Here is a 17,154-nt window from a genome sequence, read left to right as displayed (position 1 = left end):
GCACAGTGGTTAGCACTACTGCCTCACAGCGCCAGAGACCCAGAGACACTTTGTTCTTTCATCAAAGTGTGACGTTGAGAGTAAAGATATGGGATTCATCCGCAGCAAGAAGAGGAACAATGTTTCCAGCGAAGAGAGGAGCACTGTCACCAAAACTATTCCAAATCTGTACACGGAACAAATGTTCAGAGAATTACATAAACCGCTGGGCTAAAATGTTAGAGGCAGGAATGTAACAAACTTACAGTACACCAACAACACCACAAAACTTGCTGTCAGAAGGGGCTCTGCTAAAAAAAGTTCTAATAGTTTAAGTAAATTCTAATAGTTTAAAATAGGAATTGAGCATGAACAGCAAAGCATCAAAACTAATACATAGTGATTGGAACTAGGTGGATCTTATTGACTATGAGGTCCTTGATTGGATTGTTAACTTGGGCTAATCAGGGAGCCCTGGGTGAGATATAATCAAGAGACTCCGAACCTTCTCATTTCAGGGATTGACTATGAGCTGGCTGGCCACAGCCCATTTACTCACATACATGCTGCCTTATCTGCTGTGCTTTCCCAGCACCACACACTCGCCATGTAAGTAACGGGTGACTTAATGATGGGATACCAGCCTCTGTGCAGTCATTTCATAATAATTGTTGGAAAAAAATAGAACACAAACAACTAGAGTGAAGATTGAAGTGGATGGCATCCCACTGGAACAAGGAGATAGGGACAAATGATAACAGAAATTGGAAGATATGATGCTGAAGCTTTCAGGAGGACAGAGATAGTCAGGAGTTATTTTATGAAGATGAAGGATGTGTTGATGACAAAAAAAACCTGAATCCTGTAACAAAGAAAATACTCAAAAATTCCTTCATTTCTTCGCTGCCTCAGAAGTCTGGGCAATAAACAATCATCAATAGGAGAGGAAAACCTTTTGAAAAGTGGATGCTAAGACATAGGCTAAAAGTTTCACGTACAGTCTGTCAGACAAATGAAGAGGTGCTGGAAAATGCAAGATCAAAAAGAGCTCTGAAAAGTGTCAACAGGGAAGGCATATATCAGTATCTGGGCTATTTGATCAGAGCTGAAAAAAAACCCAGAAATCTCTGCTGGAGGGTAAAACGAAGGGCAGCAGGGAGAGGCGTGAACCTTGGTGTATTTGGATGACAGATGTCACAGTGGGATTGCAGCCGAGTTACTCTGGATGTGAAGACAGCAGATCTCCCAACTGGAGCAGCTACAAGCAGATTGAATCTTTAACCACGGCAACATGACCATGTGTTCAGCATAGCCTAAGAGGGGGCGATGGCTTTGACTTGCTTTGATTCTTGATTTGTCCAAATATCTCAGTTCACATCTAAATGACTTTTCCTGTATCTCTTCTGCTTTTACCCTCAATTTCTCCTTTAGTTATTGCCGGGAGGCGGCTATTCAATCTTTCTTTCCAGTTTCTGAACTTTACCATCTTTCTCTGTCCAACTGTACTTAGCCATCCTTTTGATTCCTGAACATCAACTCTAGCTCCATTCCATTCCTTTGCCATTTTGTTCATCCAACTCATTCTGACCATCCTCTGTCTTAACATGTTACAAAAGTTCTGACCCTCATTTCATTCTCTTTTCCCAGACATCTGCAGAATGCAACACTCGTGATGATACTGTATGCTTTTTTCAGCTTGAAACCCAATGTTTTTAAGACTTCCACATGCTGTTTAACTCACTCTTCACACCAACACTGATAATTTTAGTAAGGGCAGATCTTAGAGTGATGGACTCTTTGAGGAAAGTTGCAGTGTCCCTCTCTCTAAGTCATGCAGGCTCCAGGTTCAATTCCCACATGCTCCAGAGGTGTGTAATAATGTCTCTGGACAGGTTGATTCAAAGATATCTGGATCCTATGCTTACAATAAAGACATTGAGTGTTCAAGTTCCATCCTGAATTCAGTAACTAAGACCACTTTAAGGGCCTAACCAGAAGGAATGACTGTAAAGTTATTGGATGGCATGGTGGCTCAGTGGTTAGCACTGTGACCTCATAATCCCAAAGACCCAGGTTCAATCCCAGCCTCAGGCAACTTTCTGTGTGGAGTTTGCACATTCTCCCTGTGTCTGTGCAGGTTTCCTTTGGCTCATTCTCATACTCCAAAGATGAATTAGCCATGCTAAATTGCCATTTCAGGGATATGTAGGTTTAGTCAGGGGTAAATGTATGGGCAATAGGGCAGGCGAATGGGTCTGGGTGGGTTACTCTTCAGAGGGTTTGTGTGGAGTTGTTGGGCAAAATGACCTGTTTCCACATCACAGGGAATCGATAATTATAAAGTAATCATTTTGGTAATGGCGTCTACAGTATGAGGGCAGATTTAGAGTTGCATAGGGATATAGTGAGACTACATCTGGAATACTGTGTCCAATTCTGGTTTTCAAACTTATTGATATATTTGTACAGGTATTGAGGAGCTCCAGTAGAACATCAGTGAATTCATCCCTGGGGTCAGAGGGTGTTCGTATGATGGGAGGCTGACAAATTTGAATCTGTACTCTGTGGAGTTTTGGAGAATAAGAGACAATCTCATTGTGATCTCAGATGTAAGTTACTCAGCCCATTGAGACTGTTCTGCTATTCTAAGTGATCATGTCTGATCTGATAATTCTCAACTCCAGTTTGCTGCCTTTCCTCCATCACCCCCGATAGCCTTATTGATTAAGAACCTATCTCAGCCTCGGATATACTCAATGACCCAGCCTCGACAGCCCTCTGCGGTAAAGAATTCCACAGATTCCCTACACTCTGAGAAATGAAATTATTCCTTATCTCAGTCTTAAATGTGTGCCCCTTTTACTCTGAGATTTGCCCTCTGGTCTGAGACACTCCACAAAGGAGAATGATATTTGTATTATCCTGCACTTAACCATTTTAAATTGTGCCAGTCTCCTACCTCCCCACTCTCTTACTCATCTCCTGGATTATTGAGAAGTACTTTTCCCAGTGGAAATCATTAATGATAGTCAAATTGCTTCCTAACTATTTCACATAGTCTCAGAATAAAGGGGTGCCAGTTTAAGGCTGAGATGAGGAGGACTTTCTTCTCTGTGGGGGCTGTGAGTCTTTGGAACCCTTTGTCACAGAGAGAGCTGTGGGGCCAGTGTCCCCGCGTATATTTAAGGCTGAGATAGAGAGATTCTTGATTGGTCAGGGAATCAAGGATCATGGGAAAAGGGCAGGAAAGTGTACGTGAGGAATGTTGGATCAGCCATGATCCTATTGAAATAGTAGAGGAGGCATGAGGGCCGAATGGCCTGTTCCTATTACGATTTCTCATGATTTTATGGTCCAACCTCTCTCAAGATCCAATGGTGCCTCTTGCTGAACTCTTGGTTTGGCATCTCTTCCTTGGAGATCAGATGATGGGATGGGATGTACAAGGCATAATGTACAAAGTAGCCTCATTGTCTGGAACAGGTTGCAGGAATATTTACATCATGAAAAAGCCCCATAGTACTTTCCAAGCAATAGTGAAAACATAGATAATTAAACAAGTGGTTGCTCCTTGTGACACATGTCTTTTTGCTGCTATTAATTTCGATTGCAATATTTAGTTATTCACCCAGGAGAGGTTCAGTTTGCCGATATCGACCAGATAATTATCGAGCCTAGAATTAATTTCGGAGTCACTGTATTGCAAGGGATTGTATACAGTTAGTGTTAGTGCTTCAGACATTGCATTGCATGGTAGCAAAGACTGGCATTTTTAAATGGATTGATACATTTTATAAAATAGTCTTGGTAGAGGTATAGAGTCATACAGCTCAGAAATAGACCCTTTGGTCCAACCTGTCCATGCCAACCAAGTTTCCCTAACCTAAACTAGTCCCAGTTGCCTGTGTTTGGCCCATATCCCTCTAAACCTTTCCTATTCATGTTCCTGTCCAGATGTCTTTTTGACGTTGTAACTGTATCTGCTTCCACAACTTCCTCTGGACATCATTCCACGTACGAACCACCCTCTGTGTGAAAAAGTTGTCCCTCAGGTCCCTTTTAAATCATTCTCCTCTCAACTTAAAATATGCCCCTGGTTTTGAACTCCATAACCCTGGGGAAAAGACACCTGCCATTCACCCTCTCTGTGCCCCTCATGATTTTATAAACTTTTATAAGGTCACCCCACAACCTCCTATACTCCAGTGAAAAAGTCCCAGCCTAACCAGCCTGTCTTTATAACTCACAACTTCTAGTCCTGGTAAATCTTTTCTGCATCCTCTCCAGTTTAATAATATCCTTCACTGGCAGTTGTAATGGATATGACATACATTTTCACCATTAACAATCCTGTTGTTATCCATGATCAGTGTTAGGCAACCACTTTCATTATGTTTTACATCAAATTGCATTGAAAACCATGAGAAACGCAGGGCATTTGACTCAACTGGTTTATCTAGAGTAAATGCTCAATATGACCATTCATTCCTCTTCATCCCACTCTATCAGCATATCTTTCTGTTCCTCCAGTTTACTTAACATTACTGCATCGCGTCCACGTTATTTGCCTTGACCACTCCTTAACTTTTAAACCATTAAGTTATATGATGTGGACTTGGCTGGCTGGGCCAGCATTTACTGCCCATCCCTAGTTGCCCTTGAGAAGGTGATGGTGAACTGCCTTAATTGATCTGCTGGAGTCAGTTTGTTGTAGGGACACCCATAATGCTGTTAGGGAGGGAGCTTCAGGATTTTGACCCACTGACACTGAAGGAATGGTGACATATTTCCAAGTCAGGATGGTGAGTGGCTTAGAGGGTATTGGTGGTGTTCCCACGTATCTGCTGCCCGTCTCATATACAGAAGCAATCATGGATTTGGAAGGTTCTGTCTATGAATTTTTCCTTTATTTTAGAATGAGGGTGTGGTTGGCTAGGCCAGCATTTATTGCCCATCCCTAATTGCCCAGAGGGCAGTTAAGAGTCAACCACATTGCTGTGAGTCTGAAATCATATGTAGGCTAAACTCAGTAAGGATGTTTCCTTCCCTAAAGGGCATTTGTAAACCAGGTGGGTTTTTCCCAACAATCAGCGATGGTCATCGTTAGACTCTTAATTCTAGATGTTTATTGAATTCAAATTCCATCAACTGCTGTAGCAGAATTTAAACCTGAGTACCCAAAACATGAGCTGAGTTTCTGGACTAACAGTTCAGTGATAGTATCACTACGCCATCACCTCACCATTTTGGTGATCTTTGGCGAATTTCTGCAGTGCACCTTGTAGGAAGTCCACATTGTTGCTACTGACTGTCAGTGTTAGAGGGAGTGGATGATGGTGGGCATGGGGCCAATTTGGATTTTGTATCAGAATTTTTTGTTAATCTCAGAAGGGTTTTGAGTGTTTGGAACTCTCTACCCTAGACAGCAGTGGAGGCTGGGTCACTGAATACTTTGTGACTGAGGTAACAAGAGATTCAAAGGTAACATGATGAGATAGGTAATTAGAGTTGAGTCCACAAACATAGCAGCCATGATTTTAATAAATGGTGGAGTAGACTACACATAAGAATCCTACTTATTGACTATAGTTCAGCCTTCAACACTATTAACCCCTCGAGACTGATTACTAAACTTAGTGATCTCGGACTGAGCCCCACTCTCTGCAACTGGATCCTCAGTTTCCTGACCCACACATCACAATCAGTGAAGACTGGGGACAATATTTCATCCTCACTAACACTCAACACTGGAGCCCTCCCCCGGGGTGTGTACTCAGCCCCCTACTGTACTCACTGTATACCCATGACTGCGACACCAAATACCAGACTAATGTCATTTACAGGAGAAAGTGAGGTCTGCAGATGCTGGAGATCAGAGATGGAAATGTGTTGCTGGAAAAGCGCAGCAGGTCAGGCAGCATCTAGGGAACAGTAGAATCGATGTTTCGGGCATTAGCCCTTCTTCAGGAATGAGGAAAGTTGGTCCAGCAGGCTAAGATAAAAGATAGGGAGGAGGGACTTGGGGGAGGGGCGTCGGAAATGTGATAGGTGGAAAGAGGTCAAGGTGAGGGTGATAGGTCAGACTGGGGTGGGGGCGGAGAGGGCCTTGCTTCAAGCAGCCATTCAGCCTAGGTTGTTTGCTTTCACGTGCCAGGTCACACTATCAGCCTTTCGATAAAAAAGGGGCAGTTCACGAGGTTGGACTTCTTGAAATAAGTTCCCGACCTCTCCGCCCCCACCCCCGTCTGACCTATCACCCTCACCTTGACCTCTTTCCACCTATCACATTTCCGACGCCCCTCCCCCAAGTCCCTCCTCCCTATCTTTTATCTTAGCCTGCTGGACCAACTTTCCTCATTCCTGAAGAAGGGCTAATGCCCGAAACGTCGATTCTACTGTTCCCTAGATGCTGCCTGACCTGCTGCGCTTTTCCAGCAACACATTTCCACATCTAATGCCATTTACAGGTTTGCTGATGACAACACCATAGTCAGTCAAATCTCAGATGGCAATGAAACAGACTGCAGACGGGAGGTGGAAGACCTGGAAAAATGGTTCACTGAGAACCAAGCTCTCAATGCCAGCAAAACCAAGGAACTCATTATTGACTTTCGGCGGGATGTTACTCATGCCCCCCTACACATTAACAGCACATGGGTGGAACGAGTGGAGAGTGTAATGCTCCTGGGAGTGGTCATCCACAACAAGCTTTCTTGGACTCTTCATGTGGATGCACTGGTTACAAAGGCCCAATAACGGCTCTTCTTCCTCAGGCAGCTGAGGAAATTTGGCATGACGGCGAATACCCTTGCCAACTTTTATAGGTGCGCCATTGAGACCATTCTGTCTGGATGTATCACTACCTGGTACGGCAACTGTACCAATCAAGATCAGAGATGGTTACAGAGAGTGGTGAACTCGGCCCGGACAATCACAAAGGCCAACCTCCCATCTATAGAATCCATCCACCAGGGCCGCTAAAAAGAAAAGGCCACCAGCATTCTCAATGTTTTTCTACAACCTCTACCATTGGGGGGAAGGTACAGAAGCCTGAACACATGCACCAGCCGGTTTCAAAATAGTTTCTACCCTGCTGTTGTCAAAATACTGAATGGACTCACAAACTCTTAACATTCCTCTGTACCTGTGTTTTTTGTTTTTGCTGCTGTTTACCTATTATTTACTGTCTATGCTACTTAACTTGCTGCTGTTTACCTATTATTTACTGTCTATGCTACTTAACTCTGTGATCTGCCTGTGTTGCTCATAAGACAAAGCTTTTCACTGTGCCTCGGTACACGTGACAATAAATTCAATTTGATTCAATTCAGCTTCCAACTTCTAGCTCAGTGAGTAAACCTACATCCAGATCAGTTCAATTCAATTCAATTCAATTCAATTCAATTCAAGTAGCCAAATTCCTATATCCTGTCTACCTGAGATGGTAGAGTTTCTATTTGACCCACACTCCTTATTTTTTGACTTCCAAGGCACAAGAATTCCATGGTTTTCATTTAGTAAAAGGAAGCCCATAATTTTGATCTCTGGCATTGCTGCACTTTGTATCATCTTGTGCTTGAAGCCAATACTGCCACGTACTCATTGAGGTAAAAAAAGGAAGTGTAAGAGAAACTCAGCAGGTCAGACAGTAACTTTTTTAGAGCGAAATGGTGGCACTGTTGCTCAGTGGTTAACACTGCTGCCTCAAAGCGTCAAGGAACCAGGCCCAATTCCAGCCTCGGGCAACCGTCTGTGTGGAGTTTGCACATTCTCCCCATGTCTGTGTGGGTTTCCTACGGGTGCTCCAATTTCTTCCTGCAATCCAAAAATGTGCAGGTTAGGTGAATTGGCCACACTAAATTGCCCATTGTATTCAGGGATGTGTAGGTTAGGTGCCCATAGTGTTCAGGGATGTGTAGGATAATAGGGTAAGGGAACGGGTCTGGGTGGGTTACTGTTCAGAGGGTCGGTGCAGACTTGTTGGGTCTCACGCTCTCTGCCTTTATTCCTGATGAAGGGCTTTTGCCCGAAACGTCGATTTTGCTGCTCCTTGGATGCTGCCTGAACTGCTGTGGTCTTCCAGGACCACTAATCCAAAATCTGGTTTCCAGCACCTGCAGTCATTGTTTTTACCTTGTTGGGCCGAAGGGCCTGTTTCCACACTGTAGGGATTCTATGAAACAATATTAACATTTTGAGTTCAATAAGGCTTCTTCAGAATCCATATGCCAGCACTGATCCGCTAGTTACAGGTTGCCATCCTGAAAATGCTCCCTTTATCCCAACTCCCTGTTCTCTATTAGCTAGTCACTCTTCCTTACATACTCTTACATAATAATCCCAACACCATGGACTCTTGTCTTACTAAGTTACCTAATGTGTGATACCTTATTGAATTCCTTTTAGAAATCTAAATATATTATGTCCACTGATTCTCCGTTATCTATCCAGATTACCATTTCCTTAAATAATTCCATTCAACTTGTCAAGCACCGTTTCCCCATTATGAAGCCATGCTGATTCTGCTCAATTATTTAGGTATTTCTAAATGTTCTGTTATGTAATCCTTTCTAAAAGATTCCAACATTTTGCCCAATTATAGTTGTTATGCTGACTGTCTTTTAATAACTTTTTTTCTTCCTCCATTTTGAATAAGGGTGTTACATTGCCAATTTCCAATCCTCTGGGACTTTTTCAGAATCTAGGAATTCCTAAAAGAGTGCATCCATTATCTCGGTATTTACTTCCTTTAATACCCTTTGATGCACATCATCAGGTAGTGGGATATAGCAATTTTAGCTCCATTCATTCTCCTTGTATATTTTCTTTAGCGATAGTTATTGTATTTATCTCTTCATTTAGTAATTCTGAATGTTATTAAAGTCTTATAACGTGAAGACCAACGCAAAGTATTTATTTAACTTCTCTTCCATTTCTTAGTTCCCCATTATTATTTCTCTATCCTCATTCTCTATGAAAGTCAACTTATGTTTTGACCTTTCTCTTCTTTTTTATATATTTAAAGAAGCTCTTACTGTCCATTTTGATATTACTTGTAAGTTTCCCTTTATTGTTAATATTCAGGTTTTTTTCAGTTATCTTTTGTTGGTTTTTAAAACTTGCCCAATGCTTTAGCTTACCATTCACTTTTGCCACATTATAGTTTTTTTCTTTCAGTTTGACTGCATCCTTGACCTCCTTGATTAACTACGGTTGGTTTATCGCCTTCCTGAAATCCTTCTTTCTTGCTGAGATAGACATCTTTGCTGCGATTCATTAGCTTTTTATCACACATCTGCCATTGTTCATCAACTATCCTTTCTCCTAAACTCCTGCCCCAGTCTCCTCCAACCAACCATTTTCATTCCTTTGTAATAATTCCTTTCTTATGTTCAGCAGAGATATTTCAAACTCTAGTTCCCCTTTCACAAACTGAATGCTGAATTTTGCCATCTGATGGTTGGTGTTCCTTATGGGATCTTTTCCTCTACGTAATCATTTATGTAACCTGCCTCATTACATGTCATTCGATCCAAATTGCTGGCTTCATAACATAGTGTGTTTGGGAACATGGGAAAGGCAAAAGATTTGTGCAATTGTTACTATACTGCTAATCCAGAAACGCAGGTTTAAATCCTGCTATGGTAGATCTTGAATTCAATAAAAATCTGGAATGATTGTCACAAAAAGCCTATCTGATTGGCTAATGCCCCTGAGGGAGGGAAGCTATCATTCTTAATTGCTCTGTCTGGCATCCATGTGACCTCAGAGCCACAGCAATGTGGTTGACTCTTAACTGCCTAGGAGAAAGTGAGGACTGCACATGCTGGAGATCACAGTCAAAAAGTATGGTGCTGGAAAAGCACAGCCAGTTAGGCAGCATCTGAGAAGCAGGAGAGTTGATGTTTTTAGTTTAACTCATCATCAGGAATTTGAGGGGGGCCCCAAGGGAGCTGAGTGATGTGTGGGGTTGTGGGAATTGGGACTGGGGGAAAGGTAGCTGGGATTGCAATAGATAGATGGAGGTGGAGGTGATGGTGATAGGTCAGAGGGGAGGGTGAAGCGGATAGGTGGGAAGGAAGATGGACAGGGAGGACAGGTCAAGAGGTTGGTGCTGAGTTGGAGGTTTGGATATGGGATATTCACTCCACTCTCCACTCTGCCCACTCCAACACCAACCACCTCCATCTACCTGTTGCATTCCCATACCTTACCCCCAATCCCAACCCCCCTCATTTACTTCTCAGTCCCCTTGCCCTCCACCCTATATTCTGATGAAGAGCTTATGCTCGAAACATTGATCCTCTTGGTCTTTGGATGCTGCCTGACTGGCTGTGCTTTTCCAGCATTACAATTTTTGCTCTGAGTCTTAACTGGGCAATTAAAGGTGTGCAATCATTGTTGGTCCAGTCAACAATGACCACTTCCCATGAATGGATTAAAAATGAACCTGTCTGTAGGAAACCACTCCAGGAATTCTTCCTTGTGGCTACCTTTGCCAATTTGACTTTTCCAATGTCTGTGAAGATTAAAGAACCCCCGTGATTAATGTTCTGCCTTCATTATTTCATGACTTATTCTCAGTCTTACAGTTTCTCTCGTTAGTGTCTTGCTTCACATCGACTGGTGTCTTCTCTCCCATGGAAGACAATGTGATTCAGTCAATTGTATTGTCATGATTTTTCATTGCACTGCAGACTCCTCCAAATCTGATTTCTTGAGAATGTCCAAGTTTAAACACTTTTTCATTGGAAGCTGTGTCTCCCACAGCATTGACCTTCAACTCAATAAGTCCCTCTGTAAGTCACCCATGAAATACCTTTGGTTATGTTACTAGTTTAATAGTGAGATATAAATGTGAAATTTTATTATTTCTGGTTATGTTTAACTGATAATATTTTGACCAATAAAGCAAGTATTGAAATTCAAGCTTGTCAAACCAATCTCTGAATTCTAATTCTATCCAATCCATTTTATCACTTGTTTGTTCCTGAACTTTCATTTCAGTTGCAGGTTGTTGCCTGGAGGAGGCGCAGTGCTTTATGTTGCCGGGTCCTCCGGCCGGGCGGCGGCACTGTGTCAGGGCGGTGTGGTTCGGTTCTCCGGCCGGGCGGCGGCGTTGTAACGCTAGAATGTAGTTGGGTCCTCCGATCAGCAAGAGGCGCTGTGGCCGCAGTGTGTTGCCTGGGGCCGCCGGACGGGCGGCGGCACCGTGTCATCAACAGGGTGTGGTTGAGTCCTCCAGTCTGCTAGTGGCGCTGTGCCCGGAGGATGTAGACAGGTCCTCCGGCCAGTCGGCGGCGCTGCGTCGGGAGGTATGCCACCTGCTCCCGGAAGCGGTTGCTGGGAGGGTTCAGAGCCCTGGTAACGGAGTCGATGGCGTCTGATCTGCTCCCTGTGCTTCCCCCGGCGCCTCAGCAATTCAGACCGATCCAGCACTACCTGCGCACCGCCCAGGAACATGACAAGCGCGATCCGGTGGTGGCTTATTTCTGTAAGTTTGTGAATAATCACACAGCGGGGGATGGGGTACTATGGGGATGGGGGATGGGGTACTATGGGGATGGGGGATGGGGTACTGTGGGGATGGGGGATGGGGTACTGTGGGGATGGGGGATGGGGTACTATGGGGATTGGGGATGGGGTACTGTGGGGCTGGGGCTGGGAGCTGCCCTGGGCCCTGCCCTCGGACCCTGGGCCCTGTCACCTGGCTCTAGCCCTGAGGACCTGGTCATTTGGCCACAGACTATGGGCCTTTGCCCTGGGTCATCACTGGCCTTGGCCTCTCAAGCTATTCTATTCATCATATCCAGGCATGGACACGCACCTACAACACTTGAACCCTCAGATATTCTGGCTCAGAGGTAGGGACACTACCACTCCACCACAATTGCCCATAATTGCTCTTGTCCCCAGGCTGTGGCCCTTGTTCAGCGCTCGCCCCCTGGGACCTGCATCTGGCCCTGGGTGTTTCTATCCTCGCTTTGGAACGTGTGACCAGATCCCTAATCCTCCAGCCTCTTGAGTTCTGGTCCCGCACCTGGCCTCTGGACGTCTGATACTTTTCAAATAAAAACAGGCATTACTAGAGAAACCCGCAGGCCTGGCAGCATCTGTGGGGAAAAAGCAGAGTTAATGTTTCAGTTTCAGTGACCCTCCTTCATAACAAGGATCACTTGACTCGAAATCTATAGGCCTTTAAACAAAACAACTCAAAGAAGTGTGGATGTTGGAAATCAGAAATTTCTGTAAAATTGCTGCCAGTGTTTCCAGCAATTTATGATTTTGTATTCATCATCCTTTGTTTTATTATTGTGACATGTTCCGGTGATAGCTTTGGAGTTACAGTTTTCTCTTTTCTCGCTCTTCTATGTCATCTTATTCTCTATCCCTCCCCCTGTGGCTATCACTGTTTCTTTATGTATCAATGTATATGTTTATATGACAGTTATGATGTTCATTAATGTTCAGCCAGGGCTTGGCCGTTTGCATCCTCACTTTTGAGTTAGATGATTTTAGGTTCAGTTCTCGAGACTCAAGCTCAGGAATTTTGCTTCACAGTCTTGCGTTACCCTGAGGGAGTTCTGCATTTTTTCACAAGTGCTGTCTGCTGGCTGAGATATTAAACTATGTGACTTTAATATCAGAGAGGAACAGGGTAGTTATTCCTTGTGTTCTGACCAATATTACATCGCCACCAAAAGTAATATTGAAAAGAATATCTAATAATTGTCATATTTCTGAGAGTGGCAAATAATTGTGTGCTTTTATTTCTTACATTGCAGCATCCAGTGGACAGGAAAAGTCTTACGTAAATACCATTGCTTTTTGGTGCATTGTAAAGCAGTTGGATTTTCTCCGTTTTCTGGATGTCTACTTTTTTATTCACTTAATCAGAAACTCTCAATTATTAGTTTAAATTTTTTTTCCATGAACCCTGGCGTTTGTTTTAATGGGTATACACTCGGTCTCCCCAATATTTCTCTAGTCTGTTATTTCATTACATGATCATGTGTTTAATTGAGATTTGCAGTGTATTGAGTTGTAATGACAGTATGGTATGTCCTTTGATCCGTGGTAGTTATTGCCCATCTCTATTATGTAGATTCAACAGTTTGCAGTCTTGTCTGTTCTGACCACCAGTGAGGGTGACCTTCTACAGTGTTTTATAGTTGTCAGATGTGGTTATAATATAAACACCTTATGACAGGAAATGAGGTTTTGCAAGAATACAGTTCCTTTTTTTTTTAAACTAATAGGAAAATCATTTTTATTTCAGAGGTAATAAAGGTGAAATTTTTGCTGTTTCTTCAAATAAACAGCTTTTCTTTCTAGTTTAGGTTATGTTTGTCACTGAACTGTATTCTATGGTGTTGGTTACCCAATTACAGCAGATCGTGTGTTAATACCGAGATAGTTATCACTTAGTAGTCTCCACAGTTGTTCCTCCTCCTTTGGGAATGTCACCAGACATCCACTACACCAAGTTTCACTAATAATATTGGCCCTCAGCTGTGAATTTGAGATTGATACGATAATGCTTTTTAGGCAGTGATGTGATGTTGGGTGTGGCTGTCTTGTGATTTGTAAGGAGGTATGGATGAGATGATTACCAGTTTATCCATTGTTCTCTGTTTAAATAGTTGGTAACACTGTCACCCCAAGTCACACAACTGAAACTTCAAGCCTCACTTCAGAGATGTGAGCACATGATTTTTGTAGTTTTGAGTACGTGTAGCTTTGTTGCAGGTGGTTTATAATGCTTTACTTGTCCAGTTCTGAGTGGACCAAAGCTGCACGCTGTAATTTTCCTCTCCCTTCAGAAAGCCATCTCAACCAATTTGGGTGTGCATCACAACTAGCAATATAACAGGTTCTTCCAGCTATACTTAACATACGATAGTGTTTTCACTCTGAGAGTGTGTTGCTGTAGATTTGAAACCTGAATTTCATGCAGAACACTTAATATGATAGACCATGCCAAGGTATTTTACAGGAGCATAATTGGATGAAATTTGGCAATATACATGAGCAGTATTTGGACTGGTGACGGAAAACTGGCTCAGAATTAAATTAAAGCAAAGAGGTATAGGGGACAAATTCTGCAGTGTTAACTCACTTGAATCCATATATTTATGAATTACCTTTCAGGTTTATTTCAGTGTTTAAATTTGATAGTTTTGGTTTTTGAGTTGTCATCAAGATTACTAACATGATAGAGGATGGTTTCTTTGTTTGGTTTTGTCTTTTGGTTCATGAAGATTTTCCTGCTATAAATGAGATAGACAAATGCAACAGGAACAAGGAAAATTACAAATGGAGTGTCAATTGTGATACCAGGCATACAAGAGGTATTAGAGATTCTGTCAGTACACATGCGCATAAGTTGCAATTGATAATTTCTGCTGGTTTGGGAAAGGTGTATTCAATTAATCACCAGAGCATCAGTTTTAGATTTGTTCATTGTAATTAGTTCTATGATTTACTTTTGCTCACCGTACGTGAAATGTTGAGGCTGCAGGATCATTGCAACTAGATAATGGAACACTATTATGTTAGTTTGCAAACACTCCAAGTAGAATGTAACTCAAACCCTTGCTATGCTGTATGACTCTAAAAGCGAGTGATGGTGAATGTGGGAAATTTGAAGTAAAAACAGAAAATATTGGAAATATTTATAAGGTTGAGCATCTCCTCTGCAGTTAAACAGTCACTGACCTGAAACATTAACTGTTTCTTTCTTCACAGATGCTGCCATACCTGATGAGTATACCTAGCATTTCCTATTTTTATCCTAAATAAACATTGTAGTCTGATTCTAGCTGGGTTTATACTGTGAACACTTCTGGTTATTATGAGAAAGCTACATAGCTACTGGATGGTATTTGAGAAATGACTTATGAAGATGGGACCGGACAGGTTATGTTTGCCAGGAAAAAGTGCACAGGCTGGAACTCCTTCCCTTTGGCAAGTGGGAATCCTGATGGAGATTTTAGCATTTTAGAATTCTGAAAGACTTGAAGAAGATAGGCATAGTGCAGATGTTTCTACTTGGAATGTTGAAACTAGAGGTCATAAATATGTGAATTACTGATGTGTGTGATAGGGGTTTCACGAGTAATAAGAATACTCACAGTCAGAGGGAGTGGTTAAAGTAACTAGCACAGGTGTATTTGAGATGTTGAATAAAACATGAAAGGTCGGGTCAGTAGAAGAATATGATGGAATTATATGAAAGGGGATGGGAAAAGACTGGTTTAGAGATAGCATCGATTTACTTGTGAGACATATCTTTGCAACTAAGTTTGATTAGAGTATAAATCTAGGTTCAGCTAAAGTCGAATGCTACATTCACCCTCTACAGTTTTAACATGAATGTGAAGTGGAAGTTGATTTATAGTACTTTTGTAGAATTAATTTGTCTGAAATCTTTGTGATTTAAATCACACCCACTCTACCTAAGTTTACTGGATGGTTTTCATACTGTACTTTACAAACCATCAGCCAATAATTGTGCTAAAATGACATACAAATATATACATTTTGAGCAAAAGTAGCCCTCCCACCTCCTGGAAGCTGCTCTGCCATTCAAGAAGATTACGATTGATCTGTTAGATTTTGAATTCCACCTTATTGTCTGTTCTGGATAACCTTAGATTCTTGTTAGGTAAGGAACCTATCACTGCCTTAAAATTATTCAGTGACCTCGCTTCAACTGCCTTCTGAGACAGTGTGTTCCAAATTTGTACAATCCTCTGGGAGCAGTCAATTTCTCCTCACCTCCGTTCTAAAAGACTGACCCATAATTTTAAAACTGTGCATCTAGTTTTGGACTAACCCAGAAGTAGAAACATCTTTTCCATGTCCATCTTGTCAAGGCCATTCAGGATCTTGTACACTTCAACAAAGTCACCCTTCATTCTTCAAAACTCCAGTGAAAATAGGCTCAGCCTGTGCCTCTTACGTTCTTAAGGCAACCTACTCAGTTTACATATCAATCTAGTAACCCTCCTCTAAAATGTCTCCAAAGCAGACTCCTTCCCTAAAGAAGGAGACCAAAATTGTGCACAGTATTCAAGATGTGGTCTCGCCAATGCCTGTAGAGCTAAAGCGTCACGTACTCTTATGTTCAATTCCTGTCATGATAAAAGAGTAGCATCTTATTATCCTTCTTGATTATGTTCCATACCTGGACATTAACCTCTTATGACTTATGCACTGGAACGCCTCAAACCCTCTGCGTCTCCATATTCTGAAGTTAAGAATAACTTCATATCAACTAGTCAGTTCTTCTATAACACAATGGTTGCACTCTTGTGCAACCCGCTTCATAGAAAAATCGTGTTTTAGAAACACCTCTTAAATGTTGATGTTGCATTTGTATTACAGTCAACACATGATTTACAAGTTCACACTTTACCGATAGCGCCCCCAATTCTTCAATGGCATTACAGCAAATTTGCGTTGAGGAAATGTACATTATAGGAGAAAGTGAGGTCTGCATCCAGGGAACAGGAGATTCGACGTTTCGGGCACAGGCCCTTCTTCAGGAATGAGCAGAGAGTGTTCAGCAGGAGAAGATAAAAGGTAGGGAGGAGGGACTTGGAGGAGGGGCGTTGGAAATGTGATAGGTGGAAAGAGGTCAAGGTGAGGGTGATAGGTCGGAGTAGGATGGAGGCAGAGAGGTCAAGAAGAAGACTGCAGGTCAGGAAGCGGTGCCGGGCTGGAGGGATCCGGCTGAGACAACTGCCTTGTCAGATCCACACCCCCCACCGACCCAACCTCCACTCCCGGCACCTTCCCTTGCAACCGCAGGAGGTGCAACACTTGCGCCCACACCTCCCCCATCACTTCTCTCCAAACCCCAGAGCAAACTTCCATATCCGCCACAGATTCACCTGCACCTCCACCCACATCATCTACTGCAGCCGCTGCAGCCGGTGTGGCCTCCTCTATATTGGGGAGACAGGCCGCCTACTTGCGGAGCGATTCAGAGAGCACCTCTGGGCCACCCGGACGAACCAACCCAACCAACCTGTAGCACAGCATTTCAACTCCCCCTCCCACTCCACCGAGGATATGCAGGTCATTGGACTCATCCACCGCCAAACCACAACAACCCGACGGTCGGAGGAGGAGCGTCTTATCTTCCGACTGGGAACCCTCCAACCAAAG

At 42.8% G+C, this 17,154-nt stretch overlaps 1 protein-coding gene across 1 annotated transcript in view; it reads left to right on the top strand.

The window, feature by feature from the left end:
* Window positions 1-11,287: 11,287 nt before the first annotated feature.
* Window positions 11,288-17,154, top strand: part of vta1 (vesicle (multivesicular body) trafficking 1) — a 180,484-nt gene continuing 174,617 nt past the window's right edge. The window contains exon 1 of the mRNA XM_043695332.1: window positions 11,288-11,473. Coding sequence (XP_043551267.1) covers window positions 11,356-11,473 — 118 coding nt within the window. The 5' untranslated portion in view covers window positions 11,288-11,355. The remainder of the gene's footprint in view (window positions 11,474-17,154) is intronic.

The sequence above is a fragment of the Chiloscyllium plagiosum genome, chromosome 9, assembly GCF_004010195.1.
Source record: "Chiloscyllium plagiosum isolate BGI_BamShark_2017 chromosome 9, ASM401019v2, whole genome shotgun sequence".
In the NCBI taxonomy this organism is placed as follows: Eukaryota; Metazoa; Chordata; class Chondrichthyes; order Orectolobiformes; family Hemiscylliidae; genus Chiloscyllium; species Chiloscyllium plagiosum.
Note: the sequence above shows the minus strand (reverse complement) of the source record. Positions and strands in the feature narration are given on the sequence as shown.